The sequence below is a fragment of the Abramis brama genome (genome assembly GCF_963993115.1).
Source record: "Abramis brama genome assembly, chromosome: 1".
NCBI classification, from domain to species: Eukaryota; Metazoa; Chordata; class Actinopteri; order Cypriniformes; family Leuciscidae; genus Abramis; species Abramis brama.
The window spans coordinates 6540358-6556592 of NC_139963.1; the positions used below are offsets into that span (position 1 = coordinate 6540358).

The following is a 16235-nucleotide window of genomic DNA, read 5'->3' on the forward strand; positions in this document are numbered from 1 at the left end:
ACATATTATACCACATATTCACATTTCATGTGTTGCGTGATATCTCTGCGCCCAAGTAGCAGTGCTTCGCCTAAGCAGCCGTGCTTCGCCTGTGCTTCCCCCTAATATAGTCCCAAGTCAATATCTGCCTAGGAAATCGCCTAGTGTTAATCGGCATTGCTATTTGTACTCGTTGTGCGCAGGCCACAAGAAGTAATTAGGTGGGTTTTTTATATTATTTTTTTATCACTTTTACTCAAGCCATGCTAGCTGGCAACAAAGGATTCCATTCATTGTGCTAAGCTAAGCTAGTGCCGACCCTGTCAAACTAAAACAACGCATGCACTGAGACAAAAATGCATTTGCCCACCTATCTAAATGTGGGAAAGAAGGTGAATAAGCCCTATTTCAAAAAACGGTGGAGTGTTCCTTTAAGATCTGCCGCTGCTGACAGAGACACGGATCTAACACACGCCTCATTCTCTCACAACTTTTTACGTTCATTTAAGACTTTATTTAACTCATTTAAGACTGCTCAGTCTGCTCTTATGAGGATACTCAACAAAACGGACATTTTGGCATAATTGCACGTGTTAGTGTTCGTTCAACTTCAAGCCTAAAGAGAACTCGATTCTGGTCTTTCTGTGCGTTGTGTGTGTGTCTTGAATGGTTTAAAAGCATTTGCATGAATAAGAGCGCATCATATAATGTGACGCCAGCCAAAGGATGACTGAAAAAAACGGATGCTGCGTTAATTGCGTTAAATATTTACCACTGAGTCTTCTCCTCCCATTTCTACCAGTGACGCTTATCCAATTTCCCAACTACTACCTGCGCAGACGTCAACAGTGCAACTGGGTTGTAGGTTGCCAGGTTGAGCTCACAAATGGGCTGAAATTTGTATGAAGTGTTGATTGTGTGAGTAGGATACGTTTAATACAAGATCTGGCAATCGGACAACCTTGGAATAATAAATTGATGTGGTTATTCATATAACGAGTTTTGGGCCATACAGATTACAGGAGTTTCACAGGAGAAATAACAAAATGGGAGGGGGGTGGGAGATGGGTGTGAAATACAGGAGACTCCGGGGGAAAGCAGGAGTGTTGATAGATATGCACGTTAGCTTGTTTGAATTGGAAACTGTTTACCTGCCGCCTGCGTTCTGCGCATGTTGCTAGCGCATGATGTCACACACTTGCGCACATCATAGAATTACCACGAGAGCATTTAGAAAGCCGACTGCTTTGTAAGCTTTCGAATCGCTCTCGCTGTAATTTGATGCCCCTACGGATCGGGCCCATTGTTACCAATACCCGATCTAAAATTTGATTCCATATCGGAGCCGATACCCGAAACAAATATCGGATCGGAGCATACCTACTATTGACATACACTGCCTTTCTAAATTATAGAAAAATTGGGCACACAATGTTAACATTTAGCCTACTTTGCTTAAATTTGATGCAATAATAGAAGCCTACATTTGTTTCAGTTCTAAAGTTGTAATGTAATTTCAGTATTGTGATTATGAATTTGTTTAACTATGTTTCACTTGAATTTATCTGCTACCAGCTCTCAATCGCTCTCAATGAGCCGCGGTGCAGCGTCAGATTACGCAATAGAGATAATAAACTGACACTTTTCAAAGTCTGTGATTATAGCGCCACTTAGCGGTAAAAGGCAGAAAATACACATCCCCAATTTTACCACTGCCGGAATGGCGTATTATTCTGGTTGAGTAACAACTGTACTTTTATGAATTCCATATGCAGGCCCAAATCACTCTTTGCTATAGTTAAAGGAACACTCCACCGTTTTTTTGAAATAGGGCTTATTCACATTCTTTCATACATTTAGATAGGTGGGTAAATGCATTTTTGTCTCAGTGCATGCATTGTTTTAGTTTGACAGGGTCGGCGCTAGCTTAGCTTAGCACAATGAATGGAATCCTTTGTTGCCAGCTAGCATGTCCTGAGTAAAAGTGATAAAAAAAAACGTAATTACTTCTTGTGGCCTGCGTATTCACAACGAGTACAAATAGCGATGCAGATTAACACTATGTGATTTCTTAGGCAGATATTGACTTGGGACTATATTATGGGGAAGCACAGGCGAAGCACGGCTACTTAGGCGAAGCACTGCTACTTGGGCGCAGACATATCACGCAACACATGAAATCCCACGACTTCCGTCAACATACCGGTGTGAATTGTAGCTGCCTGGCTATTTTCCCTACAGTACATGAATGGCGATGAACATGGCTGATTTTGTGTGAGCCAGAACCATACCTATATACAAGAGTTTACAGAAAATGAGTGGAAATGGAACGACAGGCGGAGGTTGCGATCGCTCAACAGCCCGAGGACGTGAGGATGAGAGCCAACACGAACTGGTGGTGTGAATGTGGGGGAATATGCCAACTGAAATAAAGTGTCTGTGCTGTGGCGAGTGAGACAAGTTACTGCCATCGATGACCAGGCTCAACGTGTCAGATCAAGATTCACTCAGCTGACTTCAGTTGTGTCACAGCTACCGAGGATTTCACGGTGCTGATCCATCCGGCAGTACTCGATTTTTTTTCCCGGTGTGATAAAGTGAACTGGAAAAAACGCCCCACGCCGAATGGACCAAATGGACAGCTGTCCACAGAGTAAGTGATTATTTTAAACATGACACATGTATAGTAAACTGCTTGTAGCATTCTCCTCATACTAGTTATACTAAAACTCCTGAGCCTAACTCGGTGAGAGAAATATAGCTAACTTAGCCCTCAGTCATTTCATTTTACAGGTAACGATAACAGCGATTTTTATTTTAGTTTGGTTGTTCATGCTAAACAGGTTGAATTCAACATGAGGTTATACTAGAGGAGGCTAACGTTATTTGAACCGTAGTCTATATACAGCTTCTCAGCATCTATCTTACAACCGAATAAAGACACAGATTAACATAAGGAAGAGTAATAAAAGACAACTTACATGTGCACTTTGTTCTGCCTGTGCTTTGAAAATAGATGGGATGGGGACAGCCGTATGTTTCAGACGTAGTACTGTCTTTCTGGGCCCATATTCCATTTTTTCAAAGTAACTTAGTCCTCCGGTGCAAAATGCTCTTTGCAAACACGATAGTGTTTGATTTTGTAAAGAGGCGTTGAAGTACAGATCTCCAGAGCAGCTAGCCATTTATTTCTCAGTTCCACATTCGATGGAATTCTGTGAAACATTACATTCGTGTATGTCCTTTGCTTGTTCTCACAACCTTTTGCTACGCAGATAATTACCATGTTTGCTGTAACTGTAGCTGTAACTTCTCAAAAAAAAACAATCCAAAAGCGAAGACACTCAGTGCAGATCACGCGTGTTGTTCTTCTGTGTTTTGACTCCTTGCACACCGGTATGTTGACAGAAGTCGTGGGATTTCGTGTGTTGCGTGATATGTCTGCGCCCAAGTAGCAGTGCTTCGCCTAAGTAGCCGTGCTTCGCCTGTGCTTCCCCATAATATAGTCCCAAGTCAATATCTGCCTAAGAAATCGCCTAGTGTTAATCTGCATCGCTATTTGTACTCGTTGTGAATACGCAGGCCACAAGAAGTAATTACGTGGTTTTTTTTTTTTTTTTTATCACTTTTACTCAGGACATGCTAGCTGGCAACAAAGGATTCCATTCATTGTGCTAAGCTAAGCTAGCGCCGACCCTGTCAAACTAAAACAATGCATGCACTGAGACAAAAATGCATTTACCCACCTATCTAAATGTATGAAAGAATATGAATAAGCCCTATTTCAAAAAACGGTGGAGTGTTCCTTTAACAATCTCACTAATCCACCACAACATGTTATTTCTGGCTCTGCAGTGCTTGTGAATAGCTTTTCTCAATTCTTTTCAGACAAATTGAAGTCAATCACTGAATCCATTACCAAAGACACCAAAGTGACTCAAATGTTCATTTGATGTAAGCTGATTCAGCTCATTCAACAAACTCTCTCTGCTTTCACCTGCTGCCATAAGTGATCTAATTATGAAGTCTAATTCCACATCCTGCCAGCTTATATCTAATATCTAGATTAGTGCCTAGTGATATCGGCATCACTGGTTCAGCTCTTTCCTGGATCATTTCCTACATCAGCGACAGAAAGTATTATATCACTATAGGTCACTGCTCCGCTTACACTGGGTGTTCTTTAAGGTTCAGTTCTTGGTCCACTACTGTTCATCATTTATATATATCCACTTGGTGACATCACATACATGCATGGACTTCAATTTCATTGCTATGCTGATGACATTCAAATCTACCTCACCACCAGCTCTAATAGAGCATCCCTGCCCGACTCACTTACTGCATGTATCAGGGATATCAAGCATTGGATGTCCCCGAATTTCCTCAAGTTAAATAACAACACAACTGAAATATTGATGATTGGCTCAAAACTCTAGGTTTGTTTTTTTCAACAAACAAAAGCCCCCCGTAGTATAAATGTATATAAAGCACACATTATTATTAACATTAATTAATGAATGAAAGTCAAACTCAAACCTCAGTATGTTGAGTTGACAGTTTGGACTCTTCAGTCCAGCACAGAGTAGCTTCAGTTTTGAATCCTGCAGGTCATTGTTACTCAGGTCCAGCTCTCTCAGGGAGTTTGATGACTGTAGAACTGAAGCCACAGTTTCACAGTGCTGATCAGTGAGATTACAGGCTGTTAATCTGAAAAAAGAGAGGACTCTTGTTAAAAGGTTATGATCAGTCAAGAGCTTGTTAATAATGGAGAAAATTTTGCGTACTGGAGAGACGTTAGAGAGCGGGAAGGCCTGGGTTGCACTTTTATTTTACATTACATGCACTTATATGTTCTTACAGTGTACTTACTTTAGAAAGTACTGGGTAATATAAGGTAACTGCATGGGTTAAGGTTAGGTTTAGGGGTAGGTTCATGGTTGGTACCTAGTTAGTACCCAGTTATTGTAATTACTATTATAACATATTAATTAGTATATGTAATTAAATAGCATGTGCAAGAATTGAACCCTGGGGCACCCCCATAGAGACTGCCAGAGGACTGGACAGCAGGCCCGATTTTACACACTGAACTCTGTCTAAGAAGTAGTTAGAGAACCAAGCGAGGCAGTCACTTGAGAAACCAAGGCTGTTGAGTCTGCCAATAAGAATACGATGATTGACAAGAGTCGAAAGCCTTGGCAAGATCGATGAAGACAGCTGCACAATAATGTCTTCTATCGATAGAGGTTATGATATCGTTAAGTATCTTGAGCATAGCTGAAGTACATCCATGACCAACTCAAAAACCAGATTGCATAGCAGAGAAAATACGATGGGATTCAAAATATTGAGTGATCTGTTTATTAACTTGGCTTTCGAAGATTTTAGCAAGACATGGCAGGATAGATATAGGTCTATAAGAATTTGGATTTAGAGTGTCTCCCCCTTTGAAGAGGGGGATGACCGCGGCAGCTTTCCAATCTCTAGGGATCTCACACGATACAAAAGAGAGGTTGAATAGGCTGGTAATAGGGGTTGCAATAATTTCGGCTAATAGTTTTAAGAAGAAAGGGTCCAGATTGTCTAGCCCAGCAGATTTGTAGGGATCCAGATTTAGCAGCTCTTTCAAAACATCATCATTGTTAATTTTGATTAATATGTGCGGGGGAGAGAAAACAAAAACAGTGCTTAGGTTGAAAACAGAGAGAGTGCATGTGGGGGAGGGGCTCTTTGCTCATTCTCTCTCTCAGTTAACATGCGCCCTTTCACAAATAAATCACAATAACTGATCAAATAAGGCTTTGGCAGGACAAAAATTAGTTTGGGAGGCTGACAAAAAAATGTCAATGTACGAAAAACCCTGATTTGGGATTGCGCGCTGTCTGAGAGAGCACTTCTGGTGTGTCATTCAACGCGATACCACATTGAGTTCTTTTTTCACAAGTTACTACGCATAGTAACTGGATAAACTCTTTTTGAAGATAAATGTACTTCCTTATTCCGTAATACCTCGTTAAATGTACACACATGCTTCGACATCTTCACGGCTGACTTGATCTCCTTACTCTCTAATATCCCGCCTATTACCAACTGCAAGTTAATCGATTACGAATTGTGATAAGATGGTAATTTTGTTCTTCAAAATGACGAGATTGGCTTATTAACTTATTCTCGCGTGACAGACTACTAGAAGGGAGGGGTGTCAATTTCAAATATTGACAGTGTTTCACAGAAATCGCTTTCTGCTACTTTACAGAATGAATGTGAAACTCAAACCTCAGTATGTTGACGCCACAGTTTGGACTCTTCAGTCCGGCACAGAGCAGCTTCAGTCCTGAATCCTGCAAGTGATTGTTACTCAGGTCCAGCTCTCTCAGGGAGGAGTTTGATGACTGTAGAACTGAAGCCACAACTTCACACTGCTGATCACTGAGATCACAGGCTGTTAATCTGAAAAAAGAGATGACCATGGTTAAAAGGTTCTGGTCAGTCAAGAGCTCGGTCCTGTGTTAATAATGGAGAAGCTTCTGAGCACTGGAGAGACGTTAGAGAGCGGGAAGGCCTGGGTTGCACTTTTTTTTCTCCATTACATGCACGTACATGTTCTTACAGGGCTTTTCACACTGCAATTAACCACTGGTTATAGTCATTCTTAACCCCGCTTTTAACCCTGGGTAAAGAAATATCTCACATTTGTAAGTTAAAAGTGAGTTTAGCAGTATTAGAGCCACTTCTGTGCGGTTAACCCCGCACTGCAGTGCCAAACTTGCACAGTGTGAAACGATACAGTGTTAGAATGTTACGGCTAGATACTTAGCAATGGACAGCCAATTGAGTGCCTCAAGTTCACATGCTTTGTATGGTCACAGAAACACTGACACAGAGTCTGAAATCGAATACTTCCCTACTATATAGTATGTCAAAAACTGTACGTTAACAGAGGAGTTGGTCTGAATACATAGTATTTGAAAAACAGTCAGCAAAATGTCACCGGATAACCTACTACTTCTGGCAAGATTCTGAAGTACGCATACAATGGAAACTTTACTATCCCATGAGGCCAAGGAAGAGGTTTTATGAATGGCAGTGAAGCACCGTAACTGACGCTTGTAGGTCATATAATAATGACAACATGGCGGATGTAGTACGTCCGGATTTCATTCATACTAAACACATACTAGGGCTACACAATGTATCGTTTCAGCATCGATATCGCAATGTGCGCAACCGCGATAGTCATGGATTGATGGATAGTCGTGGATTATTTGCAAAGTTTAACCATCATAGAGTGAAAGTTTATCATTTGCATGTTTTTAAGTCGAGTCAGGCATCAAGCACAAGAGGACTCGTGCTCTGTTTTCTGTGCGCACACACAAAGCCATGCAGACAGCACGTGAACGCCAAATTCAGTTCCCTTTCTCTCCATTTCAAGATTAAACGGACATGTGCACGTGAAATGAAGTCAAAATGTACATCTCGGCGAGTATCCTCGTAAACACAGTCGGTTGTGTGCTGTAAACAATTGAGAAAGAAAATGGATGAGTGTCATTTATATTAAGTCCGGGCATTTGTCTTAAAGGGAGAGCAGCTTAATGTAGTGCAGCTGTTTGTGAGACCAATGGTGATCAAACAACACAAGAGAAAGAGAAAATTACTTTTGTAGCTTTAACAAAGATAAACTGTATTAATTAAATATTGAACTCAATTTGAAATAAAATGAATCAAAACTATATAGACATATTTAAAACCATAGTAATTAATATAAATGGCAAAATGCACAACAAAATTAGCTTTGTTAAAATTAGCTTTAACCAAAATAAATTGTATTCATTACGGTAATTAATTATATTAGTTATATTTCAGGTCTACAGTGAAGACATGATATATTCATTTATACAGTGAAAAACAAAGCACTGCTCATTTCAATTGTATCTTTCTTCTATTGTATTTATCTATGCTTATAAATTATTATTTACTATGCAGATTCACTTCCCTACAAAATCACCCCAATTATTCTAGAATGATTCATTCTATTCAAATAGAGCTATCCAAATCAACTGGTGAAATTGTTTATTTATATTTCGCAATATATATCAGAGAAAAACAAAATATTGCAATGTAAGTTTTTTCCAATATCGTGCAGCCCTAATTCATACTATATATCACATACATTTTTAATGGTTGCAAAGGTAATTTTCAGAGTTTAATGGAAAGCATTAGGGTTGCGCGATATGCTCCATTTTCATATCGTCCTATCGTCAGCCTGTGAGATCGGCGATACACGATATTATCGTGAGGGGGCGGGGCTTACTTATTTGATTATTAACTTGCTTATTTACTCATCAATTTGCTTGTTTTATTACTTCGTTTTAAATGAGAATCTTTTTTCTATTTTGCTAGCAAAGGTTGAGTGTTTATTAATAGGCTAAATCAGGTTATTTCCTGGTATAGTGAGGTAAAAAAAAGATTCTAATCATTCTTGTATCTGACTCGGAGTATTTCAACATGTCAGCGGGAAATTTGCGGACACACATTATCCTCTCATGCCGTTACAGATCTGTAGCATTTTGACTGTTTGACGAGATGTGAACACGTTTTAATTTCTTGATTCAAGAAAGAGTCGGAGTCTGCGATATATGTCCTCCTACCAGTGCTCTCTCTGTCTGGATGCACTTCACATGCGCACCGCACTTCAATAACGCAGGTGTTTTAAATGCCAGGAGAAATTAGAGGCAAAAATCTAAAAGTCGATCGGTTATACGCCGACTTAAACTTATGACTTGACTCTGATAAAGGAAAACGGGTTAATCCGTTTACATGACCACATGCATTGTCAGTTTATTCAGCATAATCGAGTTAATAACGTGCATGTAAACGCGCTCAATCCCTGAAAACGAAAGCAGAAACGGACTGAGCTTTCGCTGCATTAACAGCACGTTCTCTCAGAGTCGACGGTGGATATAACGGTAGGCTACAGCAACTATCTTAATTTACTGACTGAATATTTCTCTTGTGGACTTACATTATTGACAGCGAAAAAATTAGAAGAATATTTCTTGTTAAACAAGTTTGAAGTTGCTTGTGATTTTCACAGATGGCAGAGTTTCACAGATGCTTCGTGAACTAAAGACTTTTATTAGGCCTAGGCGGCCTATATCATTTTATTGATATTATTATTATAATTAATATTTTGTAATTGTATTGTTTTTAGTGTTATTCGTGTCATTAAATATTTTGTTAATGTGCTATGGAAACAAAATACTGACGAACAACGATGCCGCGTCTTCATCTAGGCTCTGTATAAAAATTATGCGTCTGTTAAAGCACTCTTGACAATTTGTGAATGGATCACCTTGCAATGAAATTTCGTTGTGGGATGTAGTTTTTGTTTTGTCTGTTTTAAAAACATTTTCTTTGAGGAGTCCTCATACGCGCGTGATATGGCGCAAGTGTGGTTATGTGGTGATGTCGTTATGAATTTAGGCAAGGCAAATATAATTGTAGTTCCTAATTAATTTAATAACTATACCAGCTTCATAATAATAATAATGATTTAATACATTAATGGAAAAACGAGCCAATTATCGTATTGATATCGTCAAAGGCATCTGCCATCGGCGATATCTCTGTCTATCGTCGATACACGATACTATCGTCTATCGGCACAACCCTAGAAAGCATTTCTAAAGGCAACAGAAAACTTGCCAATTGGAGTGAAGAATATACCTTTTCATGGTAACCTTTACGGTCCAAAAAGTCCATATAGACAAAAAAAACTTGATAGCAGTCGGCAACATATAATACGAGGATGCGCAATGCAAAAACCTTCATGTAAACGGGTTGCATGCGGCATTCATCTAATCAATTAATCTAACACCGCAAATGTGCAAATACGAATGTTAGCTGAGGGTTTAGAAGTGTACAGCATGAAACATCAGTTTATAAATAACCAGCATTAATTGTTAACCCCAGGTACATTATGATCAGTGTAAAGGTTTACAATGACCCATGGTTAACTATTTCAAGTGTGAAAAGCCCTCTTGTATGTCAATAATTAGTTATAAGACAGATAGTTCTAGACCTTGATTCGATGGTTGAGTCGTGTTTTAAGCCTTAGTAATAGAGATGCACCGATTGATCGGCTGATGACCGGAATTGGCCGATTTTCACGTGATCGGCCATGACCGGCGACCGGCCGGTTAGTCTGACATATGCCGATTTTATGCCGGTCAAATGCACCCGGGCGCCGCATGATTAACATCGCGCAACATCAGCATCACACGTGCAAACGGAACGCAATAGGAAACCTTGTGAATTACGGCCGTTTCAAAAACAAAATAAGTATTATTTCACACAAAAAGTGCCCAAAATGCACAGAATTTGCATGTTGTCTAGTGTGTTTTAACAAGAACTGGAGTAGGCTATGTCAGAAAATAATATTTATAGAAAATTTACCCATTCAAACTTGTTTTTATTATTCAGTTTGGGTAAAAAAAGTTCTATATGGTGTTTTATATATATATATATTTTTTAAATGAGTAAACTAGTCAGAATGTACAGTATAAGCTTTCTTTTAGTTTAATTTTAATTAACTTAATTTCCCACACCAGGAGTAATTTATATAGTTCCATTTTGATTATCTGTTCAAAACATTTTCTATGTTCTATGCAAAATGTTCTATTAAAGAAAAGATAGAAAATAAATATTTGTGTGTGCTGTAAAGTGGATAGAAAAAATTAAATCGGAATCGGTTAAAATCAGTATCGGCAGGTCAAACTCAATGAAAAATCTAAAATCGGAATCGGCCAAGAAAATTGTAATCGGTGCATCTCTACTTAGTAAATTACACTACAAGGACTCAAGCCATCCAAGCCACATAACATTTCCAGTGCTCTTATCACGGTTACAGTACCATAGCATTAATGCCCGGACTAGTAGGCTCAAAGACAGTTTCTGCTCAATCCTGTTCCTGGAGTACCCACAGCACTGCACATTTTCAAATTCAACTCATCAGCTAAAGACTCCAAGACCTCTAATATATGTGTTAGATAAGAGAGACATCAAAAATGTACAGTGCTGGGATTCAAAACCACTGACCTAAATCAAGACATTTCTTACTTTAATTCATCCTCTCCACAACCAGATATATGAGGTAGCGTGATTTTAAAAGTGTGATTTCTAGAACAGAAAAAGTCATTTAAATAAGAACCTACAGCCTAAATACCAAAACTTGGGGGCATTTTTATTGGGTAGAGAAAAATATTTTACTAAAAATACTTAATCCTTATCCAGTAAATCATGAACAATGGAAAGTCATGTAAATTAATTGGTTAAAAAGAATGTTATCATCTATGAAAAAAAAGACTAATCACTGAGAAAAATTCAGCTTTTAAAACTTCTGCAATTCAGAAATGCAATTACTTAGATATTAATTATAATAAAAAAATATATTTTTTTATATTTTAATCAGTGGACACTTCAAATGTATGTAAATAAATAAAAATATATATTTTTTAAAATTATCATTACAGTGCATTTACCAGAGGAAATCTATCAGTATGGGGGTATTATGTTCATATTCCAATTCAGTTGATATTATGTTCATATTTTCACACTCACAAAGCTTTTCTGCAGTTCCTCAGAGCAGGTAACAGTCTGCTTCAACCCTCTTGTGATGATATGATCTTGTACTTTTTAGGGTCAAACTCATCCATCACCTCCTCTGACATCAAGATCATGTTTGCCAAAGTTGAACATTGTGCAAGAGAAAGACGTTTGTCGTTTGTTCCAGATTTTAAAAATGCCTGCATTTCTTCAACAATAGAATTATTCTTCATCTCAATCAAGCAATGCGACAGATTCATCCATCTTTCAGGGCTGACATTGTTTTTTTGACCTCGTTTGAGGTTGTGGATTATTTTCTTGATGCTCTCTGGGATGTTCTCTGTGTGAATCAGCAGATCCTGTAAGAGCCTCTGATTGGACTCCAGTGAGATGCCATGAAGGAATCGAAGGAAAAGATCCAGGTGTCCATTTTTACTTCTCAAGGCTTTATTCATTGCTCCCTTCAGAAACACATCCAGAGGAACAATCTCACACTGAGTTCTGGACTTTCCTGTCAGGAACATTTTCAGAACTTCACTGTTCTTGTGTAAATAACAGAAAAATACATACAGAGCTGCAAAAAACTCCTGAAAGCTCAGATGTACAAAGCTGTAAACCTTCCTGTGATAAATCACAGATTCCTCCCTAAAGATCTCAGTGCAAATCCCAGAATACACTGAGGCGTCAGTGACGTCTATGCCGCTCTCAATCAGGTCCTCCTCATAGAACATCACATTGCCCTTCATCAGCTGATTGAAAGCCAGTTCAGCAAGTTTCAAAATCACTTCTCTGTTGGACTGCAGGAGTTTCTCTGGATCTCTCTCTTCATACTTCTGGTTCCTCATATGAGTTTGAATGAGGAGGAAGTGTATGTACATTTCAGTCAGAGTTTGAGGGATTTCTGCAGTGAGATCTTGTTTCAGGATGTTTTGAAGCACAGTGGCTGAGATCCAGCAGAAGACAGGTATGTGGCACATGATGTGGAGGCTCCTTGCTCTTCTGATATGTGAGATGATTCTGCTGGCTTGATGCTCATCACTGATTCTCTTCCTGAAATATTCCTCCTTCTGAGGGTCATTGAATCCCTGAATTTCTGTCACACGGTTGATGTAGTTTGAGGGGATCTGATTGGATGCTGCTGGTCTGGTGGTGATCCAGATGAGAGCAGAGGGAAGCAGATCTCCTTTCATGAGGTTTGACATCAACACACCCACTGATGAAGACTCAGTCACATCAGAAACTTTCTCACTGTCTGAAAACATCAGTGTAATTCTGCTTTCATCCAGACCATCAAAGATCAACACAACTGTACATTCATCATAAATCTTTGAGTCCAGATCTTGAAGTTCAGGATGAAAGTCCAGCAGAAGTCTGTGAAGACTATACTGATGATCTTTAATCAAGTTCAGCTCTCTAAATGGAAGAACAAATATGAAATCTACATCCTGATTGGCTTTTCCCTCGGCCCAGTCCAGAATGAACTTCTGCACAGAGACGGTTTTTCCAATTCCAGCGATGCCTTTAGTAAGAACAGTCTTGATTTTGTCCTTCTTCTCCCTTCTCTTCTCCTCATATCCTAGTTCAGGTGAAGGATCAAAGATGTCATTGCAGTTGATTGGAGTGTCTTGGAGGGTCTTGTAACTTTTCTCCATCTGTAGCACCTCATGTTCTTCATTAACTGCTTCACTCTCTCCCTCTATGATGTACAGCTGTGTGTAAATCCTGTTCAGGAGGGTCTGATTCTCTTGTAGTTTGATTCCCTCAAATAAGCTCTCATACTTGTTCTTCATGCTGGTTTTGTGCTGGTCTTTGACTCTCTGCAGATCATCATGCACTGGCTGGTGAGAATCGAGCTGCGGGGCTGCTTCTGTGTCATGATGACTGATGTGTTTCTGACAGGAGGAGGATGTGCTGGTCTGACAGGACACATCTCTGATCTGTTCAGCTCTCACACCACTGAAAACACATTAAGATTAACAGAGACACAAAAACAAACAGAAAAGACATTTGTGAACAAAGAACAATTATTTTAATATGTTTAATATGAAAATCATACAACATGTAGAAATAAGAGTTTGCCCTTTCAGACAAATTTCTATCTATTGTGGTGTGATATGATTATATTAAATTAATTTGCATGTAAATGGAGACTGATGACAGAGACTGCAAACTCAGTTTGTTACTGCATTTCCTAGTTGCACATTAAAGTCCCCTTTGCCACAAGTGAGGCATGTGAAAAGTCAAAGAATATTTTATGTCTAAAGAACCTGCCACCTTTCCTTTAGAAATAGAAAATCACAGATTTTATACTGATCACAGATTTCCTTTTATCTTGATCAGTGGATATGAATCCTCATTTTTAAAAGTGTCATCAACATATGATTGGCAAGTTTAGAGATAATCAGTCTATTCATAGGAAGTTATTATTGGCTGATTTATGGCAGATCGATCAGATTTTCCTTACAAAACTTACATTTATATATTGATATAAAAAATATTGAAATGAGCAGAGATTTTCTGGCACCCTTAGCCATTCGTCACGACAACCAGATTGGGATCCACTGATTTTATTTATTCCTAACCAGAATTTTCTTGTTTCATTTTTTATCAAGATTGATCATTTCAGTGCATCACTAATTTAAAAGATAACTGTCAATTAGGGGTGGGAATTGGCAAAAATGTGACGATTCGATAGTATTGCGATATTTGGGCCACAATTCAATATTATTGCGATTCTTAACATATTGCAATACAGTTAGTATTGCGATTCGATTCTGCGATGTATTGCGATTCATGTCCCCCATATTATTCAAAGGCATTACAAAAAAATGAGGAAAATAAGACTGCTCAACTCGCTTCAAATGTCACATTTAATTCTGTGAACATTATCTTCTACACATTAACTGAAGTGCAAAAACTTAGAAGGGTTGTGCAAAAACTTTGTCCTTGAACATTCAGCACAGACCTTATTCTTGTATGTGAATGCTGTTTTACGTGAATATCATGACACGAGTGAAGCACAAAGCTTTGTTTACAAAAGAAAAAATAGGTTAGCAATTAAATGTTACATCGCAGCCATGGAAACGTTTGGATTCATGACGAATGAGAGAGTTGTGCGTGAGCCCATAAAGTTACATGAACGCGTCACCACCGCATCAGCACCGAAAACATGGAGATTTTATTTTAGAGAATAATCGCACAACCTATTCGATATTCTATAATTAAATAAACTACTCAAATATTCAAAAATCGTCATATTTGTCGAATATGACACTCATCCCTGCATGGAATCTCAATTGTTTCTTTTCCCAAATCTTCACTCACGTCTCACCCATTTTCGAGGGGATTATAAATGTTTCTGCCTTGGTTCACTTTTAATTAGGCCTATTATTTTCGTATGCTTTACTGTGGTGAAATATAACGCTATAGGACAGATTGTAACGATAACCAGCTGGAGTGCCCTCGAGAGCCACCAGAGGGCGCTCCACAATAGACTAGGATCACTTCCTCATAAACTACATTTCCCATCCTGCATCTACCTGGACTGATTACTTCATACACCTGCACTGCATTATTCACCTGCACTGTTCCTGATTACAGTCACACCTGATCCTCATTCTATGGACTATTTATGTCTCACACATTCTCACCCTCACTGCGAAGTCTTGTTTTACTGTTATTACATTTCTGAGCATTATTTACCCGTGTTTGATTCTTGTTTTGCTGACCTTGGACTGTTTCACCGTTTCCTGATCGTTTCTCCGCCTGGCCTGACTCGGATTGTTTATTGGACTCTGATTATTGCTGCCTGCCCTGACCTCTGCCTGTTATTTGGATATTCTCTGTGTTTCCTCCTTTGATCTGTTCGCTGTTGATGACCCTGCCTGTACGACTACTCTGTGAATAAACTGCATTTGGATCTTCACCTTCGAGTCTCGGAGCCGTTTCATAACACAGATAGCCTACATTTTTCCTTGTACGGCAAATTCTTTTTAACATAGTTTGCGCTTGTTATTAGACATGCGGCGTGTCAAGTTTATTTGTAAAGAGCGTTTCACACGCGTGGGTGATTTAGTTTCGCTTTCTCTTGCAGCGCAATATCAAACATAACCTAAATGTCTTGCCCTTGTGGAAGATAAAATTCGTTCTTCATACCTTTTACAACAAGTAGCCTAGAAAACAATGAAGATATCAGAAAAGAGATCGATGGTCTCTTTCCTGCTCGTGTCCCACATCCCTCTCAAAGCGCAGAGCGGTAGGTTGTCTCACACGTCTTTTTTTTTTTTATAGATTTAACTTTATTATATTATTTAATTTGCCAATATTTACTGATATTTATTTCAATGCTTTACTCTTTAGTGTGTTGTTTCTTTGACGGAATTGCTCAAATAAACACTTTTTGCTCAAATAAACACTACATTTTTTTATTTCAAAACCCCCCAACCACACACCACCGCCGGTAGTTGGTCCATTATGAAAAAAACTGCCACCGTCACAGCCCTATATCTTTATAAAAAGATAATTTTATAATTAAATATTGCAATACTTTGCGCTACTGTATCGATATAATTGCGTGCGCAAAATATCGCGATACTGAACAGAATCGATTTTATCCCCAACCACTACTGTCAATATAACACTGATGCAAC

General features: G+C 38.7%; 2 protein-coding genes across 2 annotated transcripts in view; one reads left to right on the forward strand and one right to left on the reverse strand.

Annotated features, from left to right (window-relative positions):
* LOC311079881 (uncharacterized protein) overlaps positions 1-16235 on the forward strand; it is a 518544-nt gene that overhangs the window by 72637 nt on the left and 429672 nt on the right. The window lies entirely within an intron of this gene.
* The window catches only part of LOC311079655 (NACHT, LRR and PYD domains-containing protein 3-like), a 49952-nt gene that overhangs the window by 30365 nt on the left and 3352 nt on the right, over positions 1-16235 (reverse strand). Inside the window, 4 exon segments of the mRNA XM_084109270.1 lie at positions 4519-4689; positions 6259-6432; positions 11602-11642; positions 11646-13542. Of these exon segments, the coding sequence (XP_083965396.1) occupies positions 4519-4689; positions 6259-6432; positions 11602-11642; positions 11646-13542 (2283 nt within the window).